Source organism: Pristiophorus japonicus, chromosome 10 (assembly GCF_044704955.1).
Source record: "Pristiophorus japonicus isolate sPriJap1 chromosome 10, sPriJap1.hap1, whole genome shotgun sequence".
NCBI lineage: Eukaryota > Metazoa > Chordata > Chondrichthyes > Pristiophoridae > Pristiophorus > Pristiophorus japonicus.
The window spans coordinates 215,884,330-215,899,677 of record NC_091986.1 but is presented as its reverse complement, the minus strand read 5'-3'; the positions used below and the strand labels follow the sequence as shown (position 1 = coordinate 215,899,677).

Below are 15,348 nucleotides of genomic sequence, written 5' to 3'. Positions count from 1 at the left end.
CCCCCTCTCTCGACCCGTCCCCCCCTCTCTCGACCCGTCCCCCCCTCTCTCGACCCGTCCCCCCCTCTCTCGACCCGTCCCCCCTCTCTCGACCCGTCCCCCCCTCTCTCGACCCGTCCCCCCCTCTCTCGACCCGTCCCCCCCTCTCTCGACCCGTCCCCCCTCTCTCGACCCGTCCCCCCCTCTCTCGACCCGTCCCCCCCTCCCTCTCTCGACCCGTCCCCCCCTCTCTCGACCCGTCCCCCCCCTCTCTCGACCCGTCCCCCCCTCTCTCGACCCGTCCCCCCCTCTCTCGACCCGTCCCCCCCCTCTCTCGACCCGTCCCCCCCTCTCTCGACCCGTCCCCCCCTCTCTCGACCCGTCCCCCCCTCTCTCGACCCGTCCCCCCCTCTCTCGACCCGTCCCCCCCTCTCTCGACCCGTCCCCCCCTCTCTCGACCCGTCCCCCCCTCTCTCGACCCGTCCCCCCCTCTCTCGACCCGTCCCCCCCCTCTCTCGACCCGTCCCCCCCCTCTCTCGACCCGTCTCCCCCCCCTCTCTCGACCCGTCTCCCCCCCCTCTCTCGACCCGTCTCCCCCCCCTCTCTCGACCCGTCCTCCCCCCCTCTCTCGACCCGTCCTCCCCCCCTCTCTCGACCCGTCCCCCCCCTCTCTCGGCCCGTCCCCCCCCCCTCTCTCGACCCGTTCCCCCCCCCTCTCTCGACCCGTCTCCCCCCCCTCTCTCGACCCGTCTCCCCCCCTCTCTCGACCCGTCCTCCCCCCCTCTCTCGACCCGTCCTCCCCCCCTCTCTCGACCCGTCCTCCCCCCCTCTCTCGACCCGTCCTCCCCCCCTCTCTCGACCCGTCCTCCCCCCCTCTCTCGACCCGTCCTCCCCCCCTCTCTCGACCCGTCCTCCCCCCCTCTCTCGACCCGTCCTCCCCCCTCTCTCGACCCGTCCTCCCCCCCTCTCTCGACCCGTCTCCCCCCCCTCTCTCGACCCGTCCTCCCCCCCTCTCTCGACCCGTCTCCCCCCCCTCTCTCGACCCGTCCTCCCCCCCTCTCTCGACCCGTCTCCCCCCCTCTCTCTCTCTCTCTCTCTCTCTCTCTTTTTTCTCTCTCTCTCTCTACCCGTGTCTCTCTCTCTCTCTTTTTCTCTCTCTCTACCCGTCTCTCTCTCTCTCTCTCTCTCTCTTTTTCTCTCTCTCTCTCCCTTTTTCTCTCTCTCTACCCGTCTCTCTCTCTCTCCCTTTTTCTCTCTCTCTACCCGTCTCTCTCTCTCTCTTTTTCTCTCTCTCTACCCGTCTCTCTCTCTCTCTTTTTCTCTCTCTCTACCCGTCTCTCTCTCTCTCTCTCTCTCTCTTTCTATCTCTCTCTCTCTCTACTGTCTCTCTCTCTCTCTCTACTGTCTCTCTCTCTCTCTCTCTACTGTCTCTCTCTCTCTCTCTCTCTCTCTCTACCCGTCTCTCTCTCTCTCTCTCTCTCTACCCGTCTCTCTCTCTCTCTGTCTCTCTCTCTCTCTCTCTCTACCCGTCTCTCTGTCTCTCTCTCTCTCTCTCTCTCTACCCATCTCTCTCACTCTCTCTCTCTCTGCCCGTCTCTCTCTCTCTCTCTACCCATCTCTCTCTCTCTCTCTACCCGTCTCTCTCTCTCTCTCTACCCGTCTCTCTCTCTCTACCCGTCTCTCTCTCTCTCTCTCTCTCTACCCGTCTCTCTCTCTCTCTCTACCCGTCTCTCTCTCTCTCTCTCTCTCTACCCGTCTCTCTCTCTCTCTCTCTCTCTCTCTCTCTACCCGTCTCTCTCTCTCTCTGCCCCTATATTATACACTATATATAAGAACATAAGAAATAGGAGCAGCAGTAGGCCATACAGCCCCTTGAGCCTGCTCCGCCATTTAATACGATCATGGACGATCCGATCAAGACTCTGGTGCACTTCCCTACCCGCTCTCCATAACCCCTTATTCCCTTATTATTTCATAAACTGTCTATTTCTGTCTTAAATTTATTCAATGTCCCAGCTTCCACAGCTCTCTGAGTCAGCGAATTCCACAGATCCACAACTCTGAGAAATAATTTCTCCTTATCTCAGTTTTAAATGGGCAGCCCCTTATTCCAAGATCATGCCCTCTAGTTCTAGTCTCCCCAGTGGAAACATCCTCTCTGCATCCACCTTGTCAAGCCCCCTCATAATCTTATACATTTCGATAAGATCACCTCTCATTCTTCTGAATTCCAATGAGTAGAGCCCAACTGACTCAACCTTTCCTCATAAGTCAACCCCCTCATCTCCGGAATCAACCAAGTGAACCTTCTCTGAACTGCTTCCAAAGCAAGTGTATCCTTTCGTAAATATGGAAACCAAAACTGCACGCAGTATTCCAGGCGTGGTCTTACCAATACCCTGTACAACTGTAGTAAGACTTCCCTGCTTTTATACTCTATCCCCTATGCAATAAAGGCCAAGATTCCATTGGCCTTCCTGATCACTTGCTGTACCTGCATTACTAACCTTTTGTGTTTCATGTACAAGTACCCCCAGGTCCTGCTGTACTGCAGCACTTTGCAATCTTTCTCCATTTAAATAATAACTTGCTCTTTGATTTTTCCTGCCAAAGTGCATGACCTCTCACTTTCCAACATTATACTCCATATGCCAAATTTTTGCCCATTCACTTAGCCTGTCTATGTCCTTTTACGGATTTTTTGTGTCCTTCTCACACATTGCTTTTCCTCCCATCTTTGTATCATCGGCCAACTTGGCTACATTATACTCAATCCCTTCCTCCAAGTCGTTAATATAGATTGTAAATAGTTGGGGTCCCAGCACTGATCCCTGCAGCACCCCACTAGTTACTGATTGCCAACCAGAGAAGGAACCATTTATCCCTACTCTCTGTTCTCTGTTAGTTAGCCAATCCTCTATCCATGCTAATATATTACCCCCAACCCCTCTATATACTACTCTCGTGTATGTATGTATGTGTGTGTGTATATATGTGTACTTTTCCTTTATATTTACGAAAGGATATACAGGAAACTCTCGTTTTTCCGGATCGTTCGGGGATTCGGCAATTCCGGGTAGACGAATTCTCCGATAGGGCGAGTTTACATTTTAAAACTAATATTTGAATGTGTTGGAACCACCCACGAAGATTTAGTTCATGTTATTTGAATGTGAACGTAATTAAATAAATGAAAATTGATTCATAATGTTTCAAAATTAATAATTATTTTATTCTGTTAAAACTGAGATTGATTTTTAAAATAGCAATCTTATATCTGCTTCTTTAAATGAATTAATTTTCTTCTTAATTAAAATGTTGTGGATGATATGAGTTTGCAGAACCTCATGAGAAGAAAAATGAGAATTCTCCTAAAAAAAAAACCCGACATATTTCATTGCTTCTCCAGCATGTGTCCAAGTCTTTTTTTGTTTTTCTTCAATTTCATTGTCTGAATTGTTTATCTCTTCGTCAGACTATGCCAATAAGTTCCTCGTCAGTGTAAGTTTGTGTTACATCTGTTTCGATGTCAACATCTATCCACTTAGCAATGTCATCTTCTGCTAGGGATTTAAGTGCATTTGTTTCGTGTGCACTGCTGACAATCTCCACAATTTCTTTTACAACCTTTTTTTTTTAAATTGGCCCGTACATAAAAATCTTTGAATTCTTCGTCATCTGAAGCACTGTCTTCGAATATGACATTGGGCCACAACTTGCGCCAACATCTCTTCAATGTAACGTTTTTTACTTTGCTCCATGCCAGCGAACATGCATAGATGGCATCTTTAATATTGTATGCTCTCTGGAAATCAGAGATTGATTGATCACTATTAATCAATTTGCGCATGAAGTTATTCCTATAGTAGCATTTGAAGTTTTGTATGACACCCTGATCCATAGGTTGAATGAGCGAGGTCACATTGGGGGGCAGATAGCATGCAAAGATGTTGCCACAACTTGACCCTAATTTTGACTCATGAGGGTGTGCTCTGCAATTGTCCAGAAGCAGCGCACACTTTCCATTAGGTTTGCCTATTTTCTTCATGTTTTCTCGAGCTTGGGGGACAAATTCTGTTGAAAACCATTCCATGAATATGTCCTTGCCCATCCACGCACTTTTCTGAGCCTTATAGCTAACTGGTAAATGAGCAATTCCTTTTAAAGCACATGGTTTCCTTGATTTGCCAATCACTAAGAGTGGAAGTCTGTGTTCTCCAGAGGCATTGGCACAATTAAAGATTGTTAACCTCTCCTTATTCATCTTAAAGCCTACAGCTTCCTGCTCCCCTGCTGCAGCCAAAGTAGCAGTTGGCAAGCACCTCCAAAGTAAGCCAGTCTCATCGGCGTTGTATATTTGATTTGCAGTCAAATTCATTTCCTGCACCATTTCAGCAAATGTTCTTGAATAATTCTGTGCGGCCTCAGTGTCTGCTGATTTTTTTTTCGCCCGACGCATCCAGCTGGCGAATGCAGTGGCGATGCTTAAAACGTGTGAGCCAGCCTTCTGGAAAAAATGCACTCTTCAGTTAGATTCATTCTCATCTTGAAGTCCTTGGCCTTTGCTGTAATCATTGGCCCTGAAATTGCCACTCCTTCAGACCGTTTCAAAGAAACCATTCATAAAGCACTTGGTCTAGTTTGTCAATCTTCAGCTTTCGCAAATCCTTGCGGGACATTGCCTTGGCTGAAGAATCAGAATCATCGGTGAAACTTTCTAAATCTTTCTTTTGCTTCTTGATGTCGTAAATTATTGATGATCCAACTTCATATTCGTCCATCAAAGTAGGCACACTTCTGCCAGCTTCAGACTTCTTTCTCATTTCTCATTTCTGCTGAATGTTCAATACTTTTTGTTTCCATTTAGTGCAGTCACAAGACATTTTAAATTGTACACCCGACTGCTTGAGCTGCTTTCAATGCGTGACACTTGAAAAGTGAGCAAGAAGTCCACGCCTGCATCAATTTGTGTGTAATTGAGCAACCTGTTCACGTTTGCGATAGTTGAAGTGAGCGAGATATTCACGTGTGTGACAGTTATTTTAAATTCCGTTACGGCGAGTTTTCCGTTACATTCGTATCCGGATAAACGAGTTTCCTGTACTTGCTTTGGAGGCAGTTCAGAGAAGGTTCACTAGGTTGATTCCAGTGATCAGGGGGTTGACATGAGGAAAGGTTGAGTAGGTTGGGCCTCTACTCATTGGAGTTCAGAAGAATGAGAGGTGATCTTATCGAAATGTATAAGATTATGAGGGGGCTTGACAAGGTGGATGCAGAGAGGATGTTTCCACTGATGGGGGAGACTAGAACTAGAGGGCATGATATTAGAATAAGAGGCCACCCATTTAAAACTGAGATGAGGAGGAATTTCTTCTGAGGGTTGTAAATCTGTGGAATTTGCTGCCTCAGAGAGCTGTGGAAGCTGGGGCATTGAATAAATTTAAGACAGAAATAGACAGTTTCTTAAACGATAAAGTGATATAAGGGATTATTGGGAGCGGGCAGAAAAGTGGAGGTAAGTCAGATGAGCCATGATCTTATTGAATGGCGGAGCAGGCTCGAGGGGCCGTAATGGCCGACTCCTGCTCCTATTTCTTATGTTCTTGTATTTGATCACCTCAGATTGCTTCCAGTACCAGTGGCAGACCTGTAACCCAGCAGTACTCCACTCTTGTGTTAGAGCAAAATAATCAGGACACAACCCACGTTTAGATGGGCAAAATGTGTAATTGAGTTCAAGTTGGCACGTGTGAAAATTTCACACCCCACCATTCTGCTTCACTGAAACCTTAATAAATATGTCACTATGGATGTATAGTCTACTCCTGTTCATGCAAAATCATTATTCTGCTCAAAATAAATTCAAAATATTTCCGAGTTTGAATTGTGGAAGTTTAATACAACAGCAGAATTTCACTTCAAAATACAAAAAATCAAAATAAGCAACTTAAGAGTTAAATCTATAGTCAGGATACCTCTTTTTTTTAACAATGGCTTTGAAATTCTTGTGTAGATGCTGTGGCATTTCTTGTTATTCAGCAATAGCAAAACTATTTTAAAATGAGACCAATATATCTTCATCTGATTCTGGTTAAATGCAATGATTTATAGGAAGATATTTGATCAGTTAGAAGTATTGATTTTGGTGTGTCCAATCTGAGTGAGGTTTATATATATTTATAGAAAAAACAGTACTGAGTTTTTGTCTCGTAATTTTAAAGAGTTATGTAGACCACTGAACAAGAAACTAAAACAACACAGTTTCTGTCAAAACTCTTTGCCAAAGATTGTGAATACAAATTGTACCAAATGCTCAGTTTGAATAAAGAATTCCTGAGCCGACATGGTTCAGACTTGTAAGCACAGAGACCTAGTTCTGTATTAAACAAATCACTCGGATGAGAAGAATTTGCCGAGTACGTAAAATTTTGATTTAAAACCACTGCCGCTTAGGGCATTAACGTTAAACTTATTTGAAGAAATCGTGGGGGAAAAGCCTGTCTTAACAGTGTCAGCTGTGGCTCAGTGGGTAGCACTCTTGCCTCTGAGTCAGAAGGTTCTCCAGGAACTTCAGCACACAAATCTAGACTGACACTCCCAGTGCAGTGCCGAGGGATTGCTGCACTGTCTGAGGAGCTGTCTTTCGGATGAGACATTAAACCGAGGTCCCGTCTACGCTCTCAGGTGGATGTAAAAGATCCCGTGGCACTATTTTGAAGAACAGCAGGGGAGTTATCCCCAGCGTCCTGGCCAATATTTATCCCTCAGTCAACATAACAAAAACAAATGATCTGGTCATTATCACATTGCTGTGTGTGGGAGCTTGCTGCGCGCAAATTAGCTGCCGCGTTTCCCACAGCGACTACATTCCAAAAGTACTTCATTGACTGTAAGGCGCTTTGAGACGTCCGGTGGTCGTGACAGGTGCTATATAAATGCAAGTCTTTCTTTAATATATCCTTGTATGGCTCGGTGTCAAATTTAATTTGATAACGGTCCTGTGAAGCAGCTTGGGATGTTTTACTATGTTAAAAGTGCTGTCTCTATGCAAGTTGTGTTAATATAGAAAAGCTATATCGTGGTGTATGTTATGCATTCCAACTTAACAAATTCTCTTTTCTTTCTCTTATGAAGTGATCGACCTCTATCCAGTGCCATTCCCGTACCTCGAAGGCAAACAACCACCACATCTGCAGGTTCAGATATGCTTTTTCACAGTAGTGGGGTCTCCTCCCCAGACAGAGCTTGGAGGCAGTCACATGGGAGCTCTGAAGAAGATCTGCCCCCGAGCTACAATGCGGCAATGACTCGCGCTATCACCCTGGAGGCCCCACCAAAGGATGGCCGCAAAGTGCGAACCTCTTCGACGCTGGAGGTCTCTGATGACTCCTTCAGAGACGGAGACCGGGAGAAGACAGTGTGCGACAGCTTCAATAACGGCGTGCACAGCAGTGAAAATGGCATTGTTTATGAAGCGGCCCAGCCGCGGGAGGCTGCCGCTGAACTCGTCTCCGAGGTGAACGGAATGACTGTACCCAGCCCGCGCGCGGGCAGCGCCAGCAGCCCACAGCCAGGGGACTTCAGCCACCCAATGGACGGTGGCGTCTTCTGCTCCGTGGAGCGGGCCGAGGAGATCATCGGAATGGAGGCCACGGGCTTCAGTTCGGACGAGCAGCTGGAGGGGTTCTGCATTCCCGTCGACCACGCGGTGGCGGTGGAGAGCGACGACCAGGTTCTGGGCGAGCTCGACGCCGAGGGGTTCGAGGAGTTCTCCCGGAGGATCTGCGCCCTGAACGAGAACGTCTCGAGTTTCCGTCGGCACCGCAAGAGCTCGGACAAGTGAGCCGCACTGTTTGTTGGTCATCGGGATACCAAGGCAGAACAAAGAGCCCTGGACTGGAATGGGAGGCAAAGTTGCACTTCTTTTTTGAGACGATTTGTGGAAATTACGGGCTTTCTCATAGTGAGATGGGGAGAAAACGGAAAAGAATCAAAAACGGGAACGGTGCAGACACTGGGCTTTCGGACTGAGTGATCCAGTCTGAGTAAGAGTTGAGGGCGGAGCAAATGTACCTAGATCATGGCTTTGCAGATTGACTTCATGCCATCCATGGCTGCATGTTTGCATCACCCAGCCTTTTCATATGCCAGCAGACTTGTAAGCTGCCCACCCTTCTCAACCAAATGGGAATCAGTCAATTGATAACCAACCTTTCCCAATAATCCCAGGGTTTGATTTCTCCTTGGGGGTGGGGAGTCGGGAATAAATCCCCTTTTACTCAAGCAGGTAGATTGTGACCGCCCATGTTTGCCAAGTAGAATACGTGCAATGACGTTACAGAACAGAGTTGCTTTGAAATGATGTGAGACTTCCGAATCTCTCGAGTTCCTCCTTTTAAGTTGGACGTTTGCCATATCTTTGTGATGAGGTTCCCCGGAATAATTAGGCAGTTCAGAGCAGTAAGATGTTTGAACTTTGCTACTGAACTCAATTAAGGGTAATTGGGAAAAGTTGGAAGCAAGTTAAAATCAGTGACTTGGCAGCAACCATTTTGCTGAGAGCGACAGTGTTTCTACTGAGCAGCTCAAAGCATCAAGTAAATATAGTGTGAATTTAAGTTGCCGTATACTGCCTGCCTATATTTGCTATTTTTTTGGCTACACATTGTGCAGTCTCAGGTATTGTTTAGCTGTTTGATATTAGTCTGAACCTCTACCCTTCACAGCCCAATACCTGCTTATAAACTGAATACAGGGAAAGCGCATGAAGTTCTCCTCTCAACTGGTAATTTCAAGGCTTTGGTGAATGATGTTTGGTTATTCGCTGACTTCATTGATTATGAGCTCCTATTTATTTTCCTTCCCTCTCCCTCGCTTCCAAAAAAAAACTCTAATTTCTTCCAAATTTAACCTCCGTAGTTAAAAGTCCCAGTGTTTTATATGGTGGAGGCATTTATTTTGGTACAGCAGGTTTAGAAAATGGCTCCTCTGCTTCTGTAGCTGACAGCTGCACTGGCCCCCAGCACTGCTGCCTACCTTTGTATACAGGTGGCACCCAGTCCAGAACTGCTGCCTACCTGTGTATACAGGTAGCACCCAGTCCAGAACTGCCGCCTACCTGTGATACAGGTGGCACCCAGTCTGGCACTGCCGCCTACCTGTGATACAGGTGGCACCCAGTCCAGAACTGCTGCCTATCTGTGTATACAGGTGGCACCCAGTCCAGAACTGCTGCCTACCTGTGTATACAGGTGGCACCCAGTCCAGAACTGCTGCCTACCTGTGTATACAGGTGGCACCCAGTCCAGAACTGCTGCCTACCTGTGTATATAAGTGGCACCCAGTCTGGCACTGCCGCCTACCTGTGATACAGGTGGCACCCAGTCCAGAACTGCTGCCTACCTGTGTATACAAGTAGCACCCAGTCCAGAACTGCCGCCTACCTGTGATACAGGTGGCACCCAGTCCAGAACTGCTGCCTACCTGTGTATACAAGTGGCACCCAGTCTGGCACTGCCGCTTACCTGTGATACAAGTGGCACCCAGTCCAGAACAGCTGCCTACCTGTGTTGGTCCTAATCGAAGAATACTATCTACCAGTGGGGTTTATAGATGGAAAACATTCATTTTCTTTCTGGCAGTCTTCCTCCAAATACCTTTTTAAAATTATAATTAATTAAAAAGTTATTATTTATGTTGTCCTAGTTGGATTTGATCTGCACAGCATGTAGTAGCAGCTGGGGTTAAGTTACACTGGAGTAAACTTGCTAATATAGCAAGGACATTCTTTATTCATGATTAATGGCTCCTGTTACTTCATACAAAGATTTAGATCGATCCAAGTTGATCCCCCCCCCCTCACTTTAAGAACAGTCAAAGCTAAAAATAAATCACTGAGGATGCAGAGGATAAGTGAAGCAAAACATTAGGTGACCAAAAAGGTTTGACCTAGGTTGGAGAATTAAATTAATTGCATACAAGTATTAACTAATTGCGCAATCTCTGAATTGTAATCTCCTCTTCCCCATTTATAACCTGACAATACTTTCTAGCAGTGATGTTCATAATATGGCCCGGGAGGGGTAACGTGTACCGCCATTTCCCCTGCCAACCTGCGGCCCTTGCCAGCCTAGATGCTCCATGTGCCCCTGGGTCATTCAAGGCCTGCTCTGGCGCAAGAGTTGGGGAACGAGCTGGCAATTGGTTCTTGGTGTAACCACGAGTAATTCTATTCAGGGCCAGATTATCCCACCTTCCGTACTGCAGGTCCAAGAGCCCCGTTAAAATAAAACCATTTGGTTCTGCGGGAGGAGGGGTGGGTTTTTTTTTCCACAAGTAACCCAGACTCCTTGATAACTGCTCAGAGTGGAGTAACTGAAATTGCACGTGCAGGATCTGTGTCCATGGTGCAACATTGCAGAGAGTGACCCTTCAGCAGAGCAGTGTTTTGCAATTGCCGGCCTTTGACAAAAGGTTAACGGGCAACACTACTATAACAGTATTGTATTATGAATGCAGTTACTTCTTTTTCAGCAGTGCTGAAACAGTGTCCGTGTGCTTCTAATCAAAATACGTCTTGTGTGCTGTCTGAAAGTTGTTTGGCCTTGGTGCTCAGGGTTTCCCCAGAAGTCATTTATGATGAAATGCTGCACCACGCTCACTTCCGACCCAATGGTCTTGTGCACCAAGCGATTATACACTTGAGATGTATATATGTATATATATGCTGTACAGAGACGAGCAAATCAGGTGGGAAAGGTTGAAAATGTAACTCTCTGAACTATTTTCATTCCATGACCTTTGAGTTGGTGGGAAAGTAATATCCTGAGGTGCTGACGTGTCCCTCATCTTGGGGAAAGTCAGAGCCCCCAACTTGTGTTTTACACCATGGCCGACCGAGGTCTCCCAAACGCTACTACAAGTAGTTCCTCAGGCAATTTAAATACATAGGAAAGTGAATCCTACCTCTACAGGTTTTATTTCCGTGATCGAGGCCATTTCCTCAGCCGGCGGCCTCACGCATTACAATGGGACCTCTCTTCATAATGGCCATAACGTGTTTTTTTTTGTTCTAAGGCGGGCTCTCAGTGAGGTCTCTTGTTGGCTTTATCTAGCTGGTGGGTAAATACATTTTATTTTCATATACTCTAAAGGCCACAGCAGTCTCTTCAACACGTGCGTTAATCGATTCCTCAGTGCTCAAGGTCATCCGTTATTGGTTAACCAGAGTGATTATTAGCTTTCACCAACCACCCAACCACCTCCTCTGGGGCCACTGGTGCTAAAACAGGTATTCAGATTCCTGGGTCAGAGATGAAGTTTGAGCTTAGAAGCAATGCACAAACACCTCTGCAGTGTTACCAAACGAGTGCCGTAGATACTCCTTCTACACAACCCTAACCCTAACCACTTCTGCTTACAATCACCTATGCACAAATTGATGCATCTTATTAAAACACTGCCCATGTGACCCCCCCAAAGAATCACATTTGTTTTTGTAGTCCAATGTCCCACAGTTAAGGTAGCCACCTGTCAAATAAGTTAAGAAGTGAGTATATATTTTTAGGACGGAATCATTTTCTCAGCAATCGCCATTGAAACCTATAACCTACATACTGATCTTCGCTGCATCATCCACTTATATCCTGATGGCACTTGTCTGATGGCGTGCTTTAATGACAGGAGCCTGCTGCCCAGTGCTGGCCAATATAATAGTAAAGAGGCCCTGTGTTCCTGTATCTTACAAAGAATAACTGTACTTGCATTTTTTCTCCAGACTTGGGGTGACCTTGGTAAAATTCTTAAGATGTGGTTTTGTACTTTGCGGCATCAAGCACTCCATCCCGTACTGCTCCTTACCCTCTCCAGTATTGGGGCTCACCTCAACTGTGTCAACCTAAGACCAAAACCGAGGGTTATTCGGCAATCACAACACATGATGGCTGGAGGCTGGGCGGTTCCGTGGGTTGGCACAGTGTGTGTTCACTTCTGGGTTCAGATTCCAATCCGGCACCGATCATTGGGATAACACGCTCCTTTTTCTACTGGCCTTCGAGATCCCAAGTGAGAGAAGTTGACCATTGCTGACCCATTCCGGGTCAATGGGGGGTTCCGGGTCAGCAATGACCAACTTCTCTCACTTGGGGATACGGATGTGCGGCGCAGAAACGACGGACAATTTGCTACCTGTTGACATGGTTAGCTCAGAGAATCCATAAGGATGGCCGGGTGTTAAAAGCGCGTCGAGTTACACTGGTGTGGTTGGTGGAGCTGCAATCTAGTCTTTACCCAGCTTATAGTGAGATTGGGGCTATGGCACAAAACCGGCAACAATTGAGAAGTACTCAATGCTGACATAAGGGGCAATGTGTGGAAAATAGTCCAGTACCCCCAGCACAAACACCCATCTATCCCTCTATCTTTAAATTTGTCATTTTTAGCTCCATCCCCTATCTTCAGTAAACTAGTGCAAAGAATGAAAACTACCACAAAAAAAGGTTCGAATTAGTTAGCTAAAAGCTGAGTTGTAATATTTAGACATGCTTCCTTCACCCCCCCCCCCCCCCCTCCTACACTTGTAGAAAACACAAGACTGTTCTGAGATAACTGGAGGGGAGGAGATGAGACCTCACATCTGGACTGGTGTTGAGCCTGTGTATTATCATTTTGTTGGGCTGTGTGTGTGTGTCACCCGCGTACTGCAGCTGATCTTCCTGTCTTTGTGTCAGTTCCTGGGGTTTAAATTCCACTTACTGTGGGATCATAAGTATTAAAACTTATGTCCGTTCACACATGCATCAGGGATATTTATAGACGATAAACACCACCTGGTCTGATTTATGCCAAGGATATCAAAGCTTTATTTCTGGTGGATTGTCTCTTAAACCTTTTGTTGCTGCACAGATGGAGTAATGTCCTTTGGTACTTCATGGTGCTTATATACAGTATAAAGACCGGGCTACAAGGCTCGATTCCACACAGTTGAGAGCTAGTCTGATGATCCTTCTCTCCCTCTGCCTTGTATATACTCTGTCCGACCCTTCTCAGTATGACTTGCTCCATGACACAGGTTTTTCAACCATTGCCTACAATGTGCGTGCTCAGCTTCAGACTGAACGTGACCCATCACACACAGCAAGCAGCAGCCACCTTCACTTCCATTTAATACTTGGTGTTAATTTTTCAAAATATAAACTCCTTTCTGGCACCAGAAATGGACCAAGAAGAGGAGGTAATGGGACTCTCTGGTTTACAGAGGAAAAGAAACACCAGGGGAATTCGCCCTTCTTAGCTTACTCGCTCATTCTTTGTATGGACTTGAGGACAAAAATCTCGGCTCACGTTCTCAGTGCCAATACTGAGGGAGTGCTGCTCTGCTGTTGGTTTTATACCACGTTGGGCATGACCAGTTTCCAGGTCGGAGTTGGGTGGCAATTCCTAAATCTGATCCCCTAAAGGTGTTGCTTTAACCGGACTAACCCAGCCGGGATTCTCGGTGAACTTCCCTCACCGCCTGTACCAGGCCCATTCCCTCCCCCCCCCCCCCCCTTGTCCCGGGCTGGCCACTCCAGCATGGGGGCCTCACGATCGTCAACTCTTGTTGGACGTATCCCAGGGAGATTTCATCACATGACCTCCAATCACCCCACTCCCGCCATTGGTCACCGTACTCGTCCATCCTCACCGCGCATCACCTTTACGTGGCCAATTAGCTGATTCCGACTCAATCAAACAGCCTTTCTTCCCTCTTTCCTCCCTCCCCCACTCTTCCGGCCACCTGCAATGCTTTCATAACTAATAAACAAAAGTCTTCAAAGAAAATGCAAAAAAGGCTTTATTTAATGTCCCCATGATTTCTCTCCAGGATTGCTCACAGCAATGTTCTGGAGATTATCTTTGATTTCCAGTTAGTCACCTTGGCCTTGAACAGCATAAAAGCAGCCATTTTGTTGTCTTGATTACATTCTGGTGATTAACTGCACAGCACGACATTACCGAGTTTCCTTTGACCGTGTGCACTTAATTCAGTTTAAGACACCTTGAAACTTTATTCCTCCGCCCTTTTCTTTCCCCTCACACACAAACTCCATCCCCCACCCCGCTCCCCCCAATGGCAGATAGCTAGTGGGCGTTTGGCACGTTTTTGTTCCCCAAGTGCCATTGAGGTAACATCACTAATTCCAGACCACCCAGCCCTTAGTGTCGGAGCCATGCTGTCCTTCCTCTTGCTATCACTGTATATAAAAAATGCTCCTGTTGAACACATGTGCAACCCGTGTCTGTGTGTGTGTGTGTATGTGCGAACTAACTTCCGTCAAGCTGGGACTGGACCAGGGGTAGACTTCGAGCACGTATTTAGGCTCACTTTGTACCGGCGAGAGCGGGGCAAGAAAACTGGACCGGCCTCTGGACGCGAGGTGGTGTGGGGAACCGCAGGGCCGCTTAGGTCCACACAAGCTGGAACACAAAGTCACTCGCTCGTCTCTGTACAGCGTAGAAAGAAACAGTGCGGAGATGGCAGTGTGCTGCCGCTGGTGCCACACTGCTGCCTGACGCTTTGGAGAGGGAGCTTGAAACCATGTGGAGGTAACAAACTGATCTGTGCACCCTCTGTAGTGATCATGATGATATACTGATTAGAATTGTCTGCAAATCTGATGCAGCTGTTTGTAGCATGGTGCCTTGAGGGAAACAGAGACAAAGACATTGGGACGATATACAGGACGAGTACAATATTGGTTCACTGAAGTTTGTCCATTCGATTACAGTGGCATAACTTGTGCTGAAATCACTGCTGAAATATTTGTAGCTACCTGTCCCTACCCCCAGCCCCCCACCCTTTCCCTCACTTCATTTTTTTTATTTCTATTTATTAAAGATAAAAATGCAGCAGTTTATTTAAATAGTTACTCCAAATGCAAGCAGTAAACAGCTGTAATCATTTGCAACTTGTATTCACATACTTGCTGATGATTCAAGTGTCAATGAAAATAATCCTGGTAAGCAAAATGGAATAAAATAATTGTTTTACCATATCTTGTGTGATTCCTCGCTTTTTAAAAAATGATGCAGTCTCTGGATGTGGGTGTTACTGGCAAGATTGGCATTTATTGGCCATCATTAGTTGCCCTCACCAGGCAGTAATACAACTGAGTGGCTTGCTAGGCAACATCATCGGGCTGTGAAGAGTCTACTATAACAACTTGTATTTATATAGCGCCTTTAACATAATGAAACGTCCCGAGGCGCTTCACAGGAGTATTACGTGACAAAGATTTGACACCGAGCCACATAAGTAGAAATTAGCGCAAGTGACCTAAAGCTTGCTCAAAGAGGTAGGTTTTAAGGAGTGTCTTGAAGGAGGAAAGA

General features: G+C 46.8%; 1 protein-coding gene across 2 annotated transcripts in view; it reads left to right on the top strand.

Annotated features, from left to right (window-relative positions):
• The window catches only part of uvrag (UV radiation resistance associated gene), a 405,878-nt gene extending 390,864 nt beyond the window's left edge, over positions 1-15,014 (top strand). Inside the window, exons 15-16 of one of the 2 annotated variants that reach the window (XR_011595706.1) lie at positions 7,114-9,068; positions 9,149-15,014. Coding sequence is in view for 1 of the 2 variants with exons in the window: in XM_070892559.1 (XP_070748660.1) it covers positions 7,114-7,822 (709 nt within the window). In the remaining variant the exon portion in view is untranslated. Of the gene's footprint in view, positions 1-7,113 lie in introns of both variants that reach the window. The other variant, XM_070892559.1, reaches the window with a different exon arrangement.
• The last annotated feature ends 334 nt before the right edge of the window (positions 15,015-15,348 follow it).